Source organism: Sciurus vulgaris (genome assembly GCF_902686455.1).
Source record: "Sciurus vulgaris genome assembly, chromosome: 1".
Classification (NCBI taxonomy): Eukaryota; Metazoa; Chordata; class Mammalia; order Rodentia; family Sciuridae; genus Sciurus; species Sciurus vulgaris.
The window spans coordinates 40,658,118-40,677,925 of NC_136461.1; the positions used below are offsets into that span (position 1 = coordinate 40,658,118).

Below are 19,808 nucleotides of genomic sequence, written 5' to 3' on the forward strand. Positions count from 1 at the left end.
TGTTTGAAAAGGAATGTTCATACATGATTTTATATACGTGCATATACATAATATATATAAATAAGATCTACCTCTCAATCTCCAAGAAAACTGTGCATAGTCACATAGCATTTTGAAGAATGCCCTAAGTATTATGTGGCTTTATTCATTTCAATTCTAAGAGCATTGACATTTAACCTATGCATTCAAGGACAAGTGGGATTATTCTTTAGTTGTTCTATATAAGTAGTAATTATAACATCACTACTTATAAAAAGCAACAGATCACACCAATACAAGACAACTCTGGATGGAAGGCTTATTAAACTTCAGGCAATACTCACTACAAAACCATCTGAGACTACATTCCTTTCCTCAAGTGAGTATCTGAGCCAGATGATAATGAAAGAAAAAAATTATTGATTTCTCACTTACCAATGCACTTAAAGGATTTAATATTAACACAAACAAAATGGTATCTAGACAAACTATTAAACCAAACTCAAAGTCAATTTTTTAAAGCAAAATTTTCTCATGGAAAAAGTCTAAATTTGGTTTTGAAGATTCTTCCTTTCAAATATGTGGAGTAATGAAAGATTCACTTTTTAAAATAATGACTTAAGACTTTATGATTTCAGAATTCTTTAGCCCAGTATTTCTCATTAGTGGCACTGCTGACATTTTGGGTTGGACATAATTCTGTTGAGGGGGGCTGGGCAGTGCATAGTAGGATTTTTAAAAGCACCCCTAGACTCTATCCATTAAATGTGAACAGCATCTTATACAAAAAATGTGTCTAGTCATTGCTAAATGTTCCTTGGGGATCAATCTGACATATACTCAAATCCTTCTCTCTTAGCCTGAATTAATAGAGTTATGCCAGAAAACAGGCAGTGAAAATTTAGCACTGGACTTTGTTTATTAATCATTTTAGTACTCACTCTAACAACTTCAGAGCATAAAATCAAGTAGTCAGTATAGACAGAATGAATTTTACAGTTATTGATATAGAAAGTACACAGGGAAACAAGGTTCTATTGGAAGACATATGTTTAAACAGAATAAGACTAAATATAATGTTGTTCAGCAAACCTATCATAATTGTCTGCATCATCACCAGTCTTTTTATGCATAGAAACAGTTTACAGAGATGGTGACCCAGCGTCGTTCCAAAATAAAACCAAGAAACAACAAGGGTTACTTTCTTCAAACCAAAGAGTAGCTTTTCAAATGGGTCAAGGGCTGTGGAGAGTGGCCAGAAACCAGCAGCTACAACAGGAAGGCTATAGTGAGCAAGGCTACCTCACTAGAGAGCAGAACAGGAGAATGGCTGCGAGCAACATTTCTAACACCAGTCATCGTAAACAAGTCCAAGGAGGCATTGATATATATCATATTTTAAAGGCAAGGAAATCTAAAGAACAAGAAGGTTTCATTAACTTGGAAATGTTGCCTCCTGAGCTAAGCTTTACCATCTTGTCCTACGTGAATGCAACTGACCTCTGCTTGGCTTCATGTGTTTGGCAGGACCTTGCTAATGATGAACTTCTCTGGCAAGGGTTGTGCAAATCCACTTGGGGTCACTGTTTCATTTACAATAAGAACCCACCTCTAGGATTTTCTTTTAGAAAACTGTATATGCAGCTAGATGAAGGTAGCTTTACCTTACCTTCAATGCCAACCCAGATGAGCCACAGGGAACAAGAATCTCCAAAGGACATCGTTCATGTCACCAATATGGGTAACCAAACTCCACAATAACTGCTGCTCATGGGGTGGGGGAGAACATCTGCACAATTTGTGGTACGACTATCTAGCACACTGTTGTTATATGCATGACACTGTGATCTCAGCTGTATGTAATGTCTTGATCTTACGCATGAGCTTGTGTATTTTGTGGCAGATGACCACATTCTTATAAAGGAATGTGTTAAGACCTGTTTCTATTAAGTTGTATCTCCCCTGCATGTACAAGTTATGTGTGTTGATTTTATTTTACTAGCAGTATTATAATAAAGTAATTTTACTCACCAACCAGTAGCTATATTTCTTGTACTACATTTTGTATGAAAACATTTTCTTGACATATATTTAAAATTTAGAGACTAAAAAACTGGCAATGAATATGGTTTAATTTTATTATAGGCTTTTTATTTCTGAAAACATATTTTTAACCTTTTTTTTAATATCTTCATTAAAAATGAGGGGTCAGATTTTTTTTAAAAGTATTTTCCCCCTGTATTCACACAGAAAGACCCACATGCATACTTTTTTGTAATTTACTAGGTTGTTCATAGATGAGCTCTATCATAAAAATATTTTGTTTGACCTATATTCATATTTTAGATAGAAATCAACATGCAATTTATTTTTAAGATAACATACTCTTTTTGTTGTTGGACCTGTTAAAGTACAAACAGGAAAGTTGTAAGAGTTCTCCATTTCCATTTTAGAAAGGATCTTAGGAGTTTATACTCAATTCTTACCGATACTGAATCTTTCTGACTTTTTACTCCCAAATATGGCAACAAAATGGTCATTACTTCATAGTAGAGTAACAGTGGTAAAAATAACTTTGATTTTTATTCCTAGGGAAAAACTCTGCCTGATGTTATCAGAATATATAGACATTTCTCAAGTGTATTCTTTAGGAATAACTACCTTATAAGAAGTTTCTAAGTCTAATATAATTGAGCCTCATATGTTATGATTAATTGGCTTATTTACAGCATAACTTTTCAAACCTTTAATACATTGATGCACATTGTGATTCTTTAAAAGGGAGACGTCATATGTAGAATTATCCAAGTTTATTTGACTATATGTATATATATATTTTTTGTAAAAGAACATTCCAGGGAACACATATTGAGATACACTACTATAGATTATCTGTAATCCTACTGTGTATAAATGTTAGAATGGTTGAAATACTCTATTGTTAATTTATAACTATCTGATAGAATCTCTTAATCAATCTGTGGACCCATAATTGCTTATATTTTAGTTTTACCTGTAATATTCTTTCTTATGAAAGTCTGTAGGTCTATAACTATTTTATTTCTTTTACATAGTCTGATAGTACCTATTATTATCAAGGAAAAAAACCTGAGAGTTTTGAGTCTTGATAGATTGAGGTATTTTTTTCATGTTCTCATTTTGATTGTGTATCTTATTTAAGAAAAAATGTTCATTTGGAGAGTAAGTGTAGGAAAATAAACCTGAAAGCAATATTAAATTTAAGCAACAACCTGTAGAGCCTGATACAAATGTCCTTGTCAAATAATTTGAAATAAATTATTCATCATTAAAAAAAATAGTTTACAGTTATCTTTCATTTCTATGTGAAATCAATATTTGCTATGACTTATTGCAATCAAGTTGCACTGTGAGAGGAGTCTGTAATTCAAAGGAGGAACTGCTTGTTTGATGGAAACACATATATTTTCCTTCCCCACTAATTATTACAGATTACCTTTGACAATGTGCTGAAGTCAGCAAATCCATCCTCAAATGATTCATTTCCAAAAACAGAAGCAAAGGGGTCTGTGGCTAAAATGAATAAAGAAAATCAATGGGATAGAACAGAAAGATATCAAATTTCATGTTCTCTTTTAGTTGGTAAAATTCAGATGAAAAGTATCTAATCTAATATATTAATTCTAAATTATATAATTCTTAATTTATGACTGATACCCAGAGGCAGAATGCACTGGAATAACTCCATAAGATGTATTCCTTTGTGTAAATTAGCTGAATGATTCAAGATCAAAAACAGGTGAACTACTTCCAGCTAAAGTACTTAAGGCTCTGGAATACATGTCAAACAGTGCAGCACCTATGAACTTAAATGACTTCTAATGTAAACACCAAGTCAAAAAAATTAGATACCATTAATTCTACATTTCGTACCCATCCTTCAAGGCCCAGTTGAAAATTACTTCACTCACAAGCCTGGAGAAACCTAGGTGTAGCTAATTCCCACAACAAGATGATTTCTTCATTCTCTGTGACAATAACTGCGTTCTGATTTGTTCCATGATTATCCGATTGAAAATCACCAGGGAATAAAGGCTATCCAATATGCCAAGAACATAAGACACAGTTCCTACCCTTGAAAAGTTCATAGTATGATGGGAGACATAAATAATAATAAAACAGGATTCTACAGCCTATTAGATATGACAAACCTGTAGTGGGGGGGTCACTAATTGCCTGAGAGAATCAGGAAAAGTAACATAGTAGCCATTACATTTGAGCTTTTGAATGAGGTCTTCTAAATAAGGAATGAGATTTGCCAAATAGAAGGAAGTGAAGGAAAGAAAGCAGACTACAAGGCAGAAAGAACAGTTAACTGCAAAAGCATTATTTAACCAATGCTCCAGAGGTACAAGAAGTCATCTCTCTCATTATAGTTTACTTTGAAAGTAGACTTCACCTATTCAGACAGAAGGGCCACAGAATAATATCAAATGTTTATATAGTAAATGCTGCCTGATCTAAGAAGGTAGAAACAAAGGAAGGGGTTTGGAAGGAAAGGAAGGAGGGGAAAGAGACTTCTAAAAGAAAAGACAAAGAGGTACAAAAAAAAAATTCTCCTTGTTCTTCCTCAATTCTTCATTTCTACATCAAAATTACTTAGAACAAAAGTGTGCCCACCCATCGACTTTAAAAGTGTAAAGTGTGCCTACATCTCTAGAAATAAGTATATAAACAGATAACTACAGATATAAACAGAAGGAAAACAAGGGATATTATTTTGCTGGCTTTGTTACTAAGTCAGTGACAGGGCAGCAGAATGGGTAAAGGGGATGGGCACACACACAAACACATAGGAAATTCAGTCCTTTAGGAATTCATCAGCAACTCTGATCTTTTAAGATGTTGAGAAATCTAGAGTTACAGGAATTCTTACAACTTTAGCAATAAAAACAGCTTTTTCATTAATACATATCTGCTGAATCCCACAGCCCTGGGGCCCAATCTCATCATGGGTACTGTTTACAAGTTTTTCCTTCTTTTTCTCCTTTTCTGTTATTCTTGATGCTGAAGCAGCTGAGATACAACCTGAGCAAGGCACAGACACTCTCCTGACTGGCAGAAGGGTAGTGATGGAAAAAGCAATTGTGCTTGTTTCACCAGAGGGACTTAAATTTGCTTCATGCCTTTTTTCCTCCCTTGCCTGACAATCTTTGCAAGAATTCCCAACACATATTGCAACAGAACCGAGTTAGATCAGGTTAGATTAAAATGTTGTCAAGTATACATCATGAAATTAATTAAAAGATACTGCCATATGAAGATTACATACTTGAAAAAGATTTTCTACACCTTCCACAAAAATTATTTAGCACTGATTCAAACACTGAGACAATGTATCCTAGAAGAATGATAAAATGCTTTTGCCCGAATTGGAGGTTTTTAAGAATTTGGCAAGAACCTTCAGATATTGATCATGCTGGAAGTGAAGCAAAGGCCTTCTCAGAAAGTCCAAGGATTCACAACATCACATGAGAGATGCCTTGGAAGGGAGGCCCAGAAACACTAGGAGAGGAAGCATGCACGTGGTTTTCTTCCTATTGATTTGTACACCAAAGGTTCTGGGCCAGCAAGGCCAGCCTTCAAATGCAAACAGTACCTCATTAGTACCCTCTTCTGTTCCAAAAATGAAAGCAATATATTCTGGAAAAACATATAAAAGCATAATTGAAAAATCTGTAATGTCATTATCAGAAATAACTCTTGCGAGTATTTTAGCATACTTCTTGGCATTTTTTTTCTTAAACTTGAGATCATGCTATGCTGACATGCCTCTTTGGGAAGGTGTGAATGATAAAAGTATATATTAGGTAGTCTGCTTTTTTTTTAAACTATTTTTTTAGTTGTAGATGAACACAATACCTTTATTTATTTTTTAAAATAATTTTTTAGATGCTGATAGATCTTTATTTTATTCATTTATTTTTATGTGGTGCTGAGAATTGAACCCAGTGACTCACACATGCTAGGCAAGGACTCTACTACTGAGCTTAGGTAGGTCACTTTTTATCCTGTACTCTGATTTAATCTCAGCATTTATTAATACTAGACATATATTTGCTTAGTGCTTGCACTGCCCATATAAGCTGTATGATAATAGGAACTGTTTTGTTCACTATAGTATTCTCAAGGCCTACCTAGCACAAGGTCTGGCCAATAGAAGTTACCCATTATTTGCTGAGAGTATTGGAAAAAAAAAGAGGACAGAAATTATCTATTTATAACTCTAACTTGGGAGACTAAGGCAGGAGGATCACAAGTTTGAGGCCAGCCTTGGCAACTCAGCAAGGTCCTTAGCACTTTAGCAAAACCCTGTCTCAAAATAAAAAAATTAAAAAGGCTGGGGATGTAGCTCAGTGGTAAAGCACAATCTCCAGTACCAAAACAAACAAAAAACTATCTACATTTTTTTTCATAAAAATAATAGATATTTAGGGATGGTTACTTATAACTCATTCAAATTTTCCATATTCCCGTAATTGAAAGCTCTTATGTCAAGTGTACTGAAATTCAAGAAAATGATGTAGGGGAAAGACTTATTTTGTTGTTACTAAAAACAAATCTATATACATAAGTGGGGAAAACACAGATTAACTTAATTAGAAGAAATAATCTTTCCAGAAAAGAAAGCTGGTCTTTCTCAATTAAAAATCTTACAACAATATAGCAGGTCTAAGACAAATTACTTATTCCTATCTTCAGCAGTCAATTGGTAAAGTTCTGCTACTCACCAGAGATTCTAGGGTAGGAAGAATATAGATACAACCTAGGATGACTCCCACCCAGGGTTCTGCTTGGGTAACTGAACAGATGGTAATACTAACTCATTTTTGTCCCACTGCCACAGATGTGAAATACCTACGAAAACAACCTAAATGTAGTACATAGTATAATTATATAATAACAATTATTAGTATTAAGTTAATGTATGTAAACTAAGCTATTTTAATAAATGTGTTGATTTCATTGAAATATTCATAGAATGGAAAACCTGGGACTTACTGGGTTAACAAAGATAGCATATCTGGAGGAATGTTCAGTGTTTTCTATTTCAGAGTGGACAATTTCATTTCAGATATATACCTGTGACATTAAGTAAAAGATAAATCTGGAACACAGGGCTAGTGATTTAGATTTGTGGTAATTTAATTAATGACCAGAAAGGTAATTCTGTCAGTGATATATTGGCAGGTAAAGAGACTGAAGCAAGTTAATATAATAGTCTAGGTAAAACATGATGAGGGCTGGGTTTGGTGACATATGCCTCTAATCCCAGTTGACTTGGGAGGCTGAGGCAGGAGGACACAAGTTCAAGGTCAGCTTCAGTAATGTAGCAAGGCCCTAATCAACTTAGCAGAAACCTTGTCTCGGGGGGAAAAAAATGAGGCTACAAACAAAACGAGCACGAGGAGGAAAAGATAATCAGATTCCACTTGAGGATGAAACAATAAAACTCTGTAGTTTACTGAATATGAAAAATATTAGAGGAGTCAGTCTACGAAGGCTTGTTGAAGGCCAATTGTAGTGTTATTATTGTAGAATGATATAGGATTAGGTATAGATTTGCCTTTTGCCTTCATTTGCGTTAGTCTCTCTTTGAGGCAAGGCTAATTGGAAGAGATGATTTTTTTCAATTCTGAGCACTGTGAGCCTGAAGTGCCTTTAGGACATATGGGGAGAAATTTGCAGCAGGTAACTTGAAATAGTACTGGAACTCAGGAGAGCATTCTAGACTGGAGGACTAGGTCCAGCAGTCTTCAGGAAGCAGGCTGTGAAGGCACAGAACTGACTCTACCATGGCAGAAGGCACATGAGGACAGAAGCACCAGGCTAAATTCACAACTAGAGATAGTCCTACTCTTCAACAATTTCTTCAGTACATTCAGATCATTCTCTGGTTCCTAATTAAAATAAAACAGAACATCTTTTCCACATGCTTTCTGAGAACAAGCAGTCCTAAGGGAATAGAGACCAGAATAACACAGAGCAACAGGAAAATATTTAAAAATTTTTTTTGGTTGTAGGTGAACATACCTTTATTTTATATTTATGTGGTGCTGAGGATTGAACCCAGGGACTTATGCATGCTAGGTGAGTGCTCTACCACTGAGCCCCGGGAAAACCTATTAGAATATGTTGAAACAGTGTAATCCACAGAAAGCGGTGGTCCTCAAGATCTCTTTTGTAAGGTCAAAGCTATTTCTAGAATATTAAAATCTTATTTACCTTTCTACCATGTTGATATCTGCACCAAGGTCATAAAACAAATGATGATGAACTGCTGGTACACCATATTGTACTGATTGGGAGTCACTGTGTTTTTCATTATCATAAACTCATAGGGGGAGTTTATAAACTTACAGGGGAGACAGGGTCTCAAAAGTTGCTTAGAGCCCAAGTTTGCTGAGGCTGGTTTTGAATTTGCAATCTCTTGCCCCAGCCTCCCGAGTCACTGGGATTACAGGCATGTACCATTGCACATGGCTGAATTACACATTTAAAAAATTGTTTTAATTTCTAATATGGTAAATTCTGATAGATATTACCCATACAAACAAAAGCTCTTTATAGGTCCTCAGTAATTTTTCAAAGCATGAAGGGGACCAAAAAGCTCCTGTACTTGATGATTTCCAAAGTCATTGCATAAGGTATTTCAAACAACTTCCTTCTTTCCTAATTATTTCTGTTGCTGTTGGAATAAAAGTCCAGTAAAGGTGAAGTCTAGAGTTCTCTCTCCTACCTCCAAAGAGTCTGTCCATGGATCATTTTTAAGTTTCCTACTAAAGCACTTTCATCTCTTTACTTAAATCTCCTATATACTCAGTATTCTTGCCCTTCCTCAAATTTTGGGTTCCAAAGATTTATTAATTTTATCATCTACGTAAGGTGGACAGACAGACAGGATAAGACTGTGGAAAGATCAGTGGACATGGATTTGGAAACAAACTGATACGTGACCCTGGGACTCAGTTTCCCTTCCATAATATTAAGAAAACAGACTAAATGATGATTGAAACTTTACATGGAATCCCAATAGGTGAATCAAGTGGAATTTTCTTGTTAACTTAAAATTCATTTTAAATTTAAATTTATAATGTTTGCTTATCACAATCAGAAGAGAAGCAAATGTACATTAATAAAAAATCAACTAAGCAAAGAAATTCAGTAAGGAAGGAACCAAGGGACAAAAGCAACCAAAATACAGGAAACAAACATTAAAATGGAAACAATACATTCTTTATTATTAATTATTATTATTTATTTATTTTTTGGTACCAGGGATTGAACCTAGGGGTGTACTTAACCACTACTGAGCCACAACCCCAGCCCTTTCCATTTTTTATTTTGGTACAGGGTCTAAGTTGCTTTAGGCCTTGCTAAATGGCTGAGTCTGGCTTTGGACCTGCAATCCTTCTCCTACCTCAGCCTGGGATTATAGGCCTGCACCACTGCCCCCAGCTAGTAATTACTTTAAATGTAAATGGATTAAATGCTACAGTCAAAAGACATAGATTGCCAGAATGGAAAAAACAAAAAGGAACCCACTATATTCAAGGCATAGATTTTCAGTTTAGATATAAAGATGTACATAAGCTGAAAGGGAAAATATAGAAAAAGATTTTTCATGCAGATGGATAACCAAGAGAATAGAGGGGAAATACGAATATCAGACTAAATAGACATTAAGTCTGATTTAAGAAGGATACTATATAATGACGAAAGGAGAAATTAACCAAATGATGTAACATTTATAAATATACCAAACTGCAGAGCTCCTAAATATATGAAGTAAACCTTGACAGAATTAGAGTAACAGTTACAGTTGGAGACTTCAATATCTCACTTTCAACTGTGAATAAATAAGGAAATAGAGGATTTGGGCACTTTGGTGTTAGTCTAGAATGCAATTTAATTCTGCTGTTTATTTATTTTCTGTCTGGATAATGTGTCCACTGTAGAAAGTGTGGGGTTAAAGTCCCCAGCTATTATTGTATTGGAGTCTCTCTCTCTGTCTTTAGGTCAATCAATATTTGCTTCACATATGTGGGTGCAAATGTATTTACAATTGTTGTTTCCTTTTGTGAATTGACCCCTTTATCTTTTGTGTGTGTGTGTGTGTTTTGGCTAAGGATTGAACTGTACGTACCATGGAGCTATTCCCAGACCTTTTTATTTTGAGACAGGGTCTCATTAAATTGCCCAGGTTCCTCTTGAACTTATGAACATCCTGCCTCAGACTCTCAAGTTGCTGGGATTACAGGTGTGGTGCCACCATGGCCAGATCATATTATCGTATAATGACCTTTCTTGTCAATCTTAATTGCTTCTGATTTAAAGACTATTTCATCTGACATAAGTATGGTTATTTATTTTCTTAATTTTGAGACAGGGTCTCACTAAAGTTTCTGAGCTTGGCCTCGAACTTGTGATCCTCCTGCATCAGTCTCCAAATTGGTGAGATTACAGGCATGAGTCACTGTACCTGGTATGTGTTTTCATTTCTATTTTTACTATTTTTGGCTTATTATGTTTTTTAAAAATATTTGTTTTAGTTACAGATGGACACAATACTTTTATTTTATTTATTTATTTTTATATGGTGCTGGATCAAACCCAGTACCTCACACATGCCAGGCAAGCACTCTGCCACTGAGCTACAACCACAGCCCTATAATGTATTTTTGCTTTGTGGTTACCATGAAGTTTACAAAAGACATCTTTTAATTATAAAGTCATTTAAAGGTGATAGTAACATAACATGATCATAAAATAAAATAAACAACAACAAACAATCCACAACACTGGATTTAGCAATACTCTCGATTATAACACTAAAAGCAAGGCAACAAAAGAAAAAACAGGTAAGACTGACTACATCAAAATTTAAAACTTCTGTACATCAATGAACAGTATTAACAGAATGAAAAGGCAACCTGTGGAATGGAAGGAGAAAGAGAAAGTATTTGCAAATCATGTATCTGATATGGGGTTAATATGCAGAATATATAAAGAACTCTTATAATTCAACAACAGAAAACCAAATGACACAACTTAAAATAGGGCCAAGGGCTTGAACAGACATTTCTCCATAGAACACATACAAAAGACCAATGAGTACATGAAAAGATGCTCAACACCACTTATTGTTAGGAAAATGCAAATCGAATCAATGAGATACCACTGCACACCTACTAGGATGACTATTATTAAAAAATAAACAGAAAATAATAAGTAATGGCAAGAGTATAGAGAAAAATTGGAACCCTTGTACACTGTTAGAAGGAATGTAAAATGGTGCAGCTACTGTAGAAACAGTATGCAGTTTCTCAAATAATAAAAAACAGAATTACCATTTAATTCAAACAATTCTATTTCTTGAATTCTACCACTCCCCAAAATGAAAGCAGACACTCAATTATTTGTGTAATCGTGTCCATAGTAGCATTATTCATACAGATAAAATGTGGAGGCAGCTCAAGTGTTCATTAACAGATAAATAAGCAAAATGTAGTATCTATGTACAGTACAATATTATTTAGCCTTAAAAAGGTAGGAAATTCTGTTGTAGCATGCCACAACATGGATGAACCTTTAGGGCATTATATTAAGTGAAACAGGTGAATCACAAAAGGACAAATATTTTATGAATCTATTTATATGAAGTACACAGGGAAGTCAGTATTATAGAGACAGAATAATTGTTAGGGTTTGTTAGAGTGAGGATGGGAAGTTATTGTCTAACGGGTATGGAATATGAGTTTTAGAACATAAAAATGTTTGGAGATGGATGATGGTAGTGGTTTCACAATAATGTGAACATACCCAATGTTAATTAACTGTACATTTAAAAATGGTAAACTTGAGCTGGGCAAGGTGGTGCATGCCTATAATCCCAATGGCTTGGGAGGCTGCGGCAGGAGGATTGCAAGTTCAAAACCAGCCTCAGCAACTTAGCGAGACCCAGTCTCTAAATAAAATACAAAAAAGGGCTGGGGATGTGGCTCAGTGGTTAAGTGCCCCTGGGTTCAATCCCTAGTATCAAAAAAAGTAAGCTGTTTTACCACAATTTTTTTTCTTACAGGAACATTTATTGTGGTTAATCCATGTATTCACAAGTGAATTTATTTTATAAATATATCATTAGCCTTGCCTATGATCAAATTATTTCTTTTCTTAGAAAGTGTGGATAGTGAACTCATGCTAAAATTAGCACTGTAAATATGCTAATGCAATTGGAAAAATTCATTTAATGCAACACATATGGTGTGTTATTTTGTGTTTTACCACAATTTTTAAAAATCCACTTAGAAGAACAAAATAAGTAATATCTGTCACTACTCCACCAAAATTCCCATTCACTGGGTTCTTAATACATGCTCTGAGTATAATAGCTGACTCAACCATTTATTCAATAATAGTATATGCCCATGCATATTTTCAAGTTCTTGAAAGGTATCAATGAAAACAAAGATCCTAGCTCTTTATGGGGCTTAAATTTTATTAGTAGGAGGGAACAGAAAACAATGCATACGATATGGTGGAAAGTAGTATGTCATAATGAAAGTGGAAACAGCAGAGAATGGTAATGTGCAAGTGCTGAGGTGGATAGTGTACTTGTAAATGTTAGAAAGGGAGGCAAGAGGAAGCTTCAATGAAAAAGTACTGTCAGAGTCAAGATTTATTAGAGATAACAGAGATCATCATTTGGTCAGATGTTTAGATGTGGAAAACATTAAAAATGAAGTTGTTATGATCAAAGACAGGGAGGGCACCATGAGAAGCAGGTTTATAAAAGACTAGGTATTTGATGTTAGACATACTGTGTTAGATGTACCTATCAGATATTCAAGTAGAAATGTCAAATAGGTACTTGGACAAATGAGTCTAGAGTTCTGGAAAGAGATGTGGTTAAAGACATAAATCAGCATGTACATAGTATTTGAAGCTATGAAACCATATGAGTTCTCCCAAAGGAGTATAAACAGAGAAGAAAAGAGGTCAGGGACTAAGACCTGGGACAACACAACATTAAAATGTTGGGAAAATAGGGAAACTCAGCAAAGGAAACCGAAGAAGAGCGACAAAAGAGACAGGTGGAAAACCAGGACCTCATTTGAATGTGAGTCCATCTACTACTACTATTATTTCTTTAACCTTCTGAAAACTACTTTATCTCTCCCTGCCTTGATTTTCCTTGTTTTTTTTTTTTTTAATAATAAACATAATATCCATTATCTCATCTGAGAATTAAGTATAGGAAAATGATTACCATGTGGAGTGTTGAAAACTCTTTAAGTGCTCAATAAATGGTAGTTATTATTATGATTAAAAACAAGGGGCTGGGGAGGTAGCTCAGTCAGTAGAGTGCTTGCCTTGTAAGCACAAGGCCCTGGGTTCGATCCCCAGCACCCCCCAAAAAAACCAAAAAAAACCCCCAAAAATCATAAATCTCAGTCCCCTCCTAGTCTATGTCATTTACTCTATTACTTTATAGAAAATGAACCAGAAACTGGAATGTTAAAAGAATACCAAGAAAGGCATAAGAAAGCTTGTAGAGAACAACTAAAATATGCCACTTCAGCCTTAACGTAACTTAACTACTTCTTTACTAAGCAGCTCTTGTCAAAATGTCTATTTGCTTATTTTTGAACATGCCCTGTATTTCCTGTTTCCCATCCTGGTTCAGGTTGCTCTCTGGGTCATATAATCTCTCTTTCCATATCTACTTGCTATACTTGCTAAAATTCTAGCCTACTCTTTCAAAGCAAATCTTTGGCTTTGAAATCACTCACAATTTACCCTTAATGTGACCTCCTTCTTTTAAATCTTTAAAGTTTTAATCAACTCTCATGGCACTTACCACTTCCTTAGTGCAGGCAATCAAGAGTTAATTATATTCATCTTTCATTTTATTCTTAGGTTATCTTTTCTAATTATATAATATCCCTAGCAATATATTAATTCATCAGTTTAATGAGGGTCTAAAAATAAGCACATGTATTTTTAAAAAGGTATAATTTAACCACTATTACTACAAGTCTTTGGAATTCTCATTTGCTCTTGTTCTAAATTGTTTAAATCAATAACTGGCATTACATTACATCTTGCTTTCTACATCTGCCTTTTATGTTCCTCACTTTTGCTACTCCTATTGAGAGTAAATTTCCAACCTTGAAATGAATAACACACTGTGCTAAATCTCATCTTATTGTAATTTATTCAGTATAAGAAATCCAAGTTCTTAAGGCATTTCTACTAATCTCTGCTCATATTCTTAATCTGTTACGCTCAGTAACATAGAAAAACAAAGCATCCAACTTTCAGCATGACATAAAAGTATTAACATGTTTGTTTATTTTTCTGTAATTTCCTATTCTCCTACACAGTAGCTGGCTTGTTTATCTATTTTATTATTAAATAAACAGTGGGGAGGAAGCAGAGTTACTTAGGTAAAAAAAGCTTTAAACTCCATCAGAGCTAGGTTTGAATCTAGTAAAATGGTCTACCTGGATCAAATCTGTTGAACTGTAAAATCCTGACCCCAAGTTACTTAATGTTTCTGGTTCTCAGTTTCCAGATGTTTAAAGTGGGAATATTAATTAAAAGGTCATTAAAAAATAAATGAAAAATTAGATACTACAAATGAAGTATGAAGACTGGATGCTAAAATAACACTTAGCTTTTCTCTGTATTATTAATAGAACCTCTTCACATTTGTAAAACAATCTTCATTCTCTGTTTGAAGTCACTATAATCTATTGACTTAGACCAACATCTATAAGAGTCAATTTTGACTTTAAAGCTGCCAAGCAACACTATCGTCTATAAAGCAAAAAATTATTATTGGTTTTACAAATGTTGGATATAGTATATATTTTAGAAAGATCTTCAACCTTAAAAATAAAAGAGACAATGAACAATACAAGGAGAATGTGATACACAAATGATCGTCACTATTATTAATTGGTAGGTTATAATTAGAATTGTACAATAATTTTAAAGCCATAATTGGACAAAAATACAAAGAGACAAAAATCTTAAAGTAAAGGGTAATGTGTAACATTCAGTAAATTTGATTAATTATTTCTTTACCTGAGTCACTTGCTGCAATAACAATTGTCCCACCAGGAGCAAAAGGATCATTGTGCTTCAATGTTTCTACCTAAACAAATTACACAAATCCATGACTAAGAGATGTAACATTTCATAGCTGAGACTTTACTGTCACTCTCAAGAAAATATTCTTTACAAGTTCTATATTAATTAAAGAACACAGATTGTTAGGAACCAATGTTTCCCTCTATATATCTTCAATCTTATTAAGTGGAAATGATACATATTATTTTTAAATTTTCTTGAATTGTGAAATATCCATTCCAAAGAGTGCATGAAATATATGTATGGTTTAATGAGTACATATCAGATGAACACCCATGTAGTCATCTCCCAAGAAGCTGCCAACACCTCAGAAGATGTCATGTGCCCCTCCCCAATCACAATCCCATTCTTTCTCTGCTGAGGTGATTATCACCATGATTTTGGAGGTATTCATTTCTTTTTTCTTCATAGCATTGCTACTTGTACAGATGCATGCTATCTTAACTATTTATTCTGAAATAATTTAAACAGAAGAGTTATAAGGATAATAGAGTTACTTACACCAGCCTCCTTTAAAGTTAATATTCCTTATAATCATGGTACATCTATTAAAATGGGAATTAACATTAGTACAGAACTATAAAGCATGGACTTTATTTGGATCTTACCAATTTTTCCATTAATGTTCTTTTTCTATTCCAGGATATCATGGTATTCAGGATACCACACTATTCTTTAAATTTTCTAGGACTTCATATCATAAAATCCTTTGTTTTCATTTCCTAATTGTTATCTAAAAATAATTCTATCATTCTGTACCTCAGAGATGCACACACGCGCACACACACAGAGCTTTCTGTTCAAAGAAACTTGCTTTTCATAATAAACTGAATGTTTGGAATCAAGTTACAAGATTAGTGGATATAAGAGGTGGGAAATTTTTTTTTGGATATTTTTTAGTTGCCAATGAATATTTTATTTATTGATTTATATGTGGTGCTGAGAGTCGAACCCAGGGCCTTACACATGCCAGGCAAGCGCTCTACTACTGAGCCACAGCTCCAGTCTCAAGAGGTGGGGACTTTACCTGAAGCCACAGATTATTAATATTGAACTTTTCCCTACTTTATAACTTGTTTTTAATCATAGTCTAACAAATTATATGTTTAGGAAGATAACTGAATTTTCTCTTTCTGGCACCTGGATCTTTTTAAGGTACCATCCAAAAGCTTTGGCAGACGGTTAAGTGAAAAGGGTACAAAGAAAGTTTCCAAACATTTACATCCAACTCTGACTCAGGGTTGTCGATATCACCTATTATTCACGTTCTATTTTCAATGATCAAGAAACTGAAATTGAAGTGAATGTATTTCAATATTGCCAGTGGTCAATTTGTAAATTTCCAAGTAAAACAAAGCTAACTGAAGAGAAAGGTAATGCTAACTAGGACTTACATTCTCTCTATATAAAACAGAACTCATCAAAACTACTAGTAGAAATAAATAAATAATACTATACTAATGAAGTGTTTAAAAATAAAAATGACAGTAGTACCTTTTTTAACTGATGCCAATGTTATAAAACTAGCACTCCAGTTTAAATTATATCAGCCAAACAAATGAACAATTTAATAAAAAATTAAACTGACCTTTGAAGTGGGGTTCTTTTCCATGTTTTCTAACATGACAGGAAAAATACTGATTTGAGAAACAGTCACTGACATAATTTGTCACCAACTGTCATTATTTCTTCTCCTCCCTCATTTTGAAGGAAGGGAAGAGTAACAGGACTTGTTTTTTAATAACAGCTTATAGATTTGATTTGCCATTGCAGAGAAGAGAAAAGAAATGCCTATATGGATGTCAGTTTTGGTTTCTGTTCCTTCACCATGCACTGCACAATCACCCTAAAAAGCCAAAGGGATGGCAAGGGGAAAAAGACAGTGTGCAGTCCCTGAAGGATTAAGTGGCCATAAAACTTTGTTATGTTCAGTTTGATAATTAGAGAATTAAGAATATAATAGTAATTTTTACAACTAAAATTCAGGTGGAAGAATTTTATAGATTTAATGTCTCCAAATCCTCCTACGAGGTCACCTAATTTATCACTGAAATTCTCTCCTACATCAGCCATCCACTACCCACTTGACAGTATGGCCTAGCACTATACAATGCTACCACAGACCAGCTAGGACAGCAGAAAATGGCAGGTTTTTTGTTTTGCTTTGTTCGAATTATTTCCACCAAAAGCAGAGATCAGCCTTGAAGGAGCAGGAATAACTCTGGGGAAAAGATTCATATCTGGAGGCATAATCACTGCTAAATTAACCCCCTTCATCTTACAGGGGAGATAATAACAGGAGCTTCATAGGATAATTGTGTAAATTAAATGAGGAAAGCACAGAATAAGATTGGCACCATCCATGCTACACAGAAGAGATTAATAAGTTGCAGCTATGATATTATATTATATTTGGGGTTTAAAAAATGGTTTTAATAGAGAAATTATAAGATGTACACAAGGTCAATATTTCTTTTGAAAACTAAGGAAAAAAAATAAAAAGTAAGTAGAACAAATGATAGGAAAATCTCAAGCACAAGAGAGAACCACAAGGAACATTTTTTTTTATATTAGGAAGAGCTGATGTGGCTTTCTTGTTCTTTAAATGATACAAGTGGAAAATTAGAAAATAGAATAAGAGAAGAATTCAGATTGTAGTCAATTTTAGAAGAATTTGGCAAATAAGTCCACACTGAAAACTAAGTATCATAGGAAAACAGAGTATCTAGTAGCCTGTGGAAACCACAAATATTCAGTTACAGAGGTGTCTGTCCAGTTTTACATCAATGGAAAATACTAGATGTTGGCCAAGTACATCTTTACTGAATACGGTACAGAATAATTTAAGAATACCAGAACAAGGAAGTATTCTTAATCTAAGAGTTCTAGAAGACAAAATATTTTGCCTCAAATGCTTGTCAATCAATTGCTCCTTTCTCGGTCCAGTTTACTTATACAACATGAAGCCATCCCCAAAATGAAGTCTCCAAATAAAAAGAAAGACACAAACAAGCAAAAACTCTCAATCCATTCATAACTATTGAAATTGGATGACAGATACATGGAGGTTTGTTACTCTGTTTTCAATATTTTCAAATATCCATAATATAAAGGTCACCAGATAATAAAGCACTTAGCTGTATGATCCATCACAGGCATGCTGTTTGCATTTTTTTTGTCCCCATGTTTTATTTTTAAAATGGGGATACCAATACCTACCTTTTGATGTGAAAATTACAAATAATGAATGTAAAACATAGAAGTATTTGGATCATAGTATGTGGTTATTAAAATAGTGGTTGTTATTGCAGGTATGTACGTATTCAAGAAAGCCTGACATTTAGTGGGAATTTATATTTCTATATAAGATTACCATTCCAGATGTGTCCATTTTTCCTTTTAAACTAATTTTCAATAATACACCAAGTATTTCTGGAAAGTTTTACTTAAGACTAACATTTGGATTTCTAGTCATTTATTTTTAATATCCTGAATGGGATAAAATTTGAACCCTTCTCAAGGATGTACTTAATTTTTGAACACTGTAAGTCAGTGTAATCAACTGCAGTGGTTGATCAAACTATGAATAACAAACCTGAACCAAAAACTAACTGGGTTGAGATGAGACAGAATTCTTTTTTCCCCTCAGAAATGGGGACTGAATCCAGGGGGACTCTTATCTCTGAACGATGACTCTAGATCATATTTTCTATTTTATTTTATTTTCCATTTTAAGCCAGGGTCTTGTTAATTTGCCCAGGCTGGCCTCGAATAAATGATCCTCTTGCCTCAGTAATCCAAGTAGCTGGGACTATAGGCACGTGCCATGGTGCTGGGTGAGATAGAAATTCTTATATGACCCACTAGTAATAATCTAATTTCATGACTATATATTTCAAGAAATTCACTTAGGATATTTGTTATCCATTCAATGTACAGTTTTAAATTCTCCCACTTACTGAAGTATTATCGCTCTGGCTGGATACACTAAAAGGGTCAGTACTTGTAGTGGCAAAAGGATCAGTAGAAGACTGCTTGAAGAAAGAGTCAGATGCAAATGGATCTGAACCTTTGAAAGGATCACCACCAAATGGATCTAAGAAAATAAAGCACAAATACAAGAGATTAAAAACATCATCACACTAAATTTCCTATCACCTGAAGGCAGGCATTACAATTGCATTAATTAAAAGATATCTGAACCCTTGCAGAATCTGGAATAGATATTTTTTATTTCTAATTCCTTTATGATTCTGATAAGATATAGAGCTTTTCACCTACTAAACTTACTTTTAAAATCAGCACATAATTTTAAGAGATCTAATTTTAAGTGCCCTTATTCTATGCTATCATAACTAATGGAAACAGTGAAACAAACTTAAATATATTTCCCTTTCTGAGTTTAAGGCTAACAGACAATACTTTGGAACTGGTTTGGGAAACAAAACTAAATGGTAAACAAGAATGCTTTATTTCTAATGAAAAATCCCAGAAAAAGAATACCTTAAAAAGTCCAACACAGAGGAATTCTTCAAGATGTTTCCCTTTTCCCCCATTAGGATGAATAGGCTATAATCTTAGGAAAATAAAATTATGTTCTAACCCTGTAGTAGTGTGTAGATTCATTATGT

General features: G+C 34.1%; 1 protein-coding gene and 1 pseudogene across 8 annotated transcripts in view; one reads left to right on the forward strand and one right to left on the reverse strand.

Moving 5' to 3' along the window:
* Positions 1-19,808, reverse strand: part of EPS15 (epidermal growth factor receptor pathway substrate 15) — a 149,967-nt gene that overhangs the window by 8,472 nt on the left and 121,687 nt on the right. For all 7 annotated transcript variants that reach the window (XM_079154246.1, XM_079154249.1, XM_079154247.1 and 4 more), the window contains 3 exons: positions 19,137-19,273; positions 15,112-15,181; positions 3,455-3,531 (listed from right to left, as the gene is read on the reverse strand). In XM_079154246.1, the coding sequence (XP_079010372.1) occupies positions 3,455-3,531; positions 15,112-15,181; positions 19,137-19,273 (284 nt within the window). The remainder of the gene's footprint in view (positions 1-3,454; positions 3,532-15,111; positions 15,182-19,136; positions 19,274-19,808) is intronic.
* Positions 4-3,448, forward strand: LOC306670311 (F-box only protein 8-like; annotated as a pseudogene). The gene has a single exon. The product of its transcript is annotated as an F-box only protein 8-like (transcript).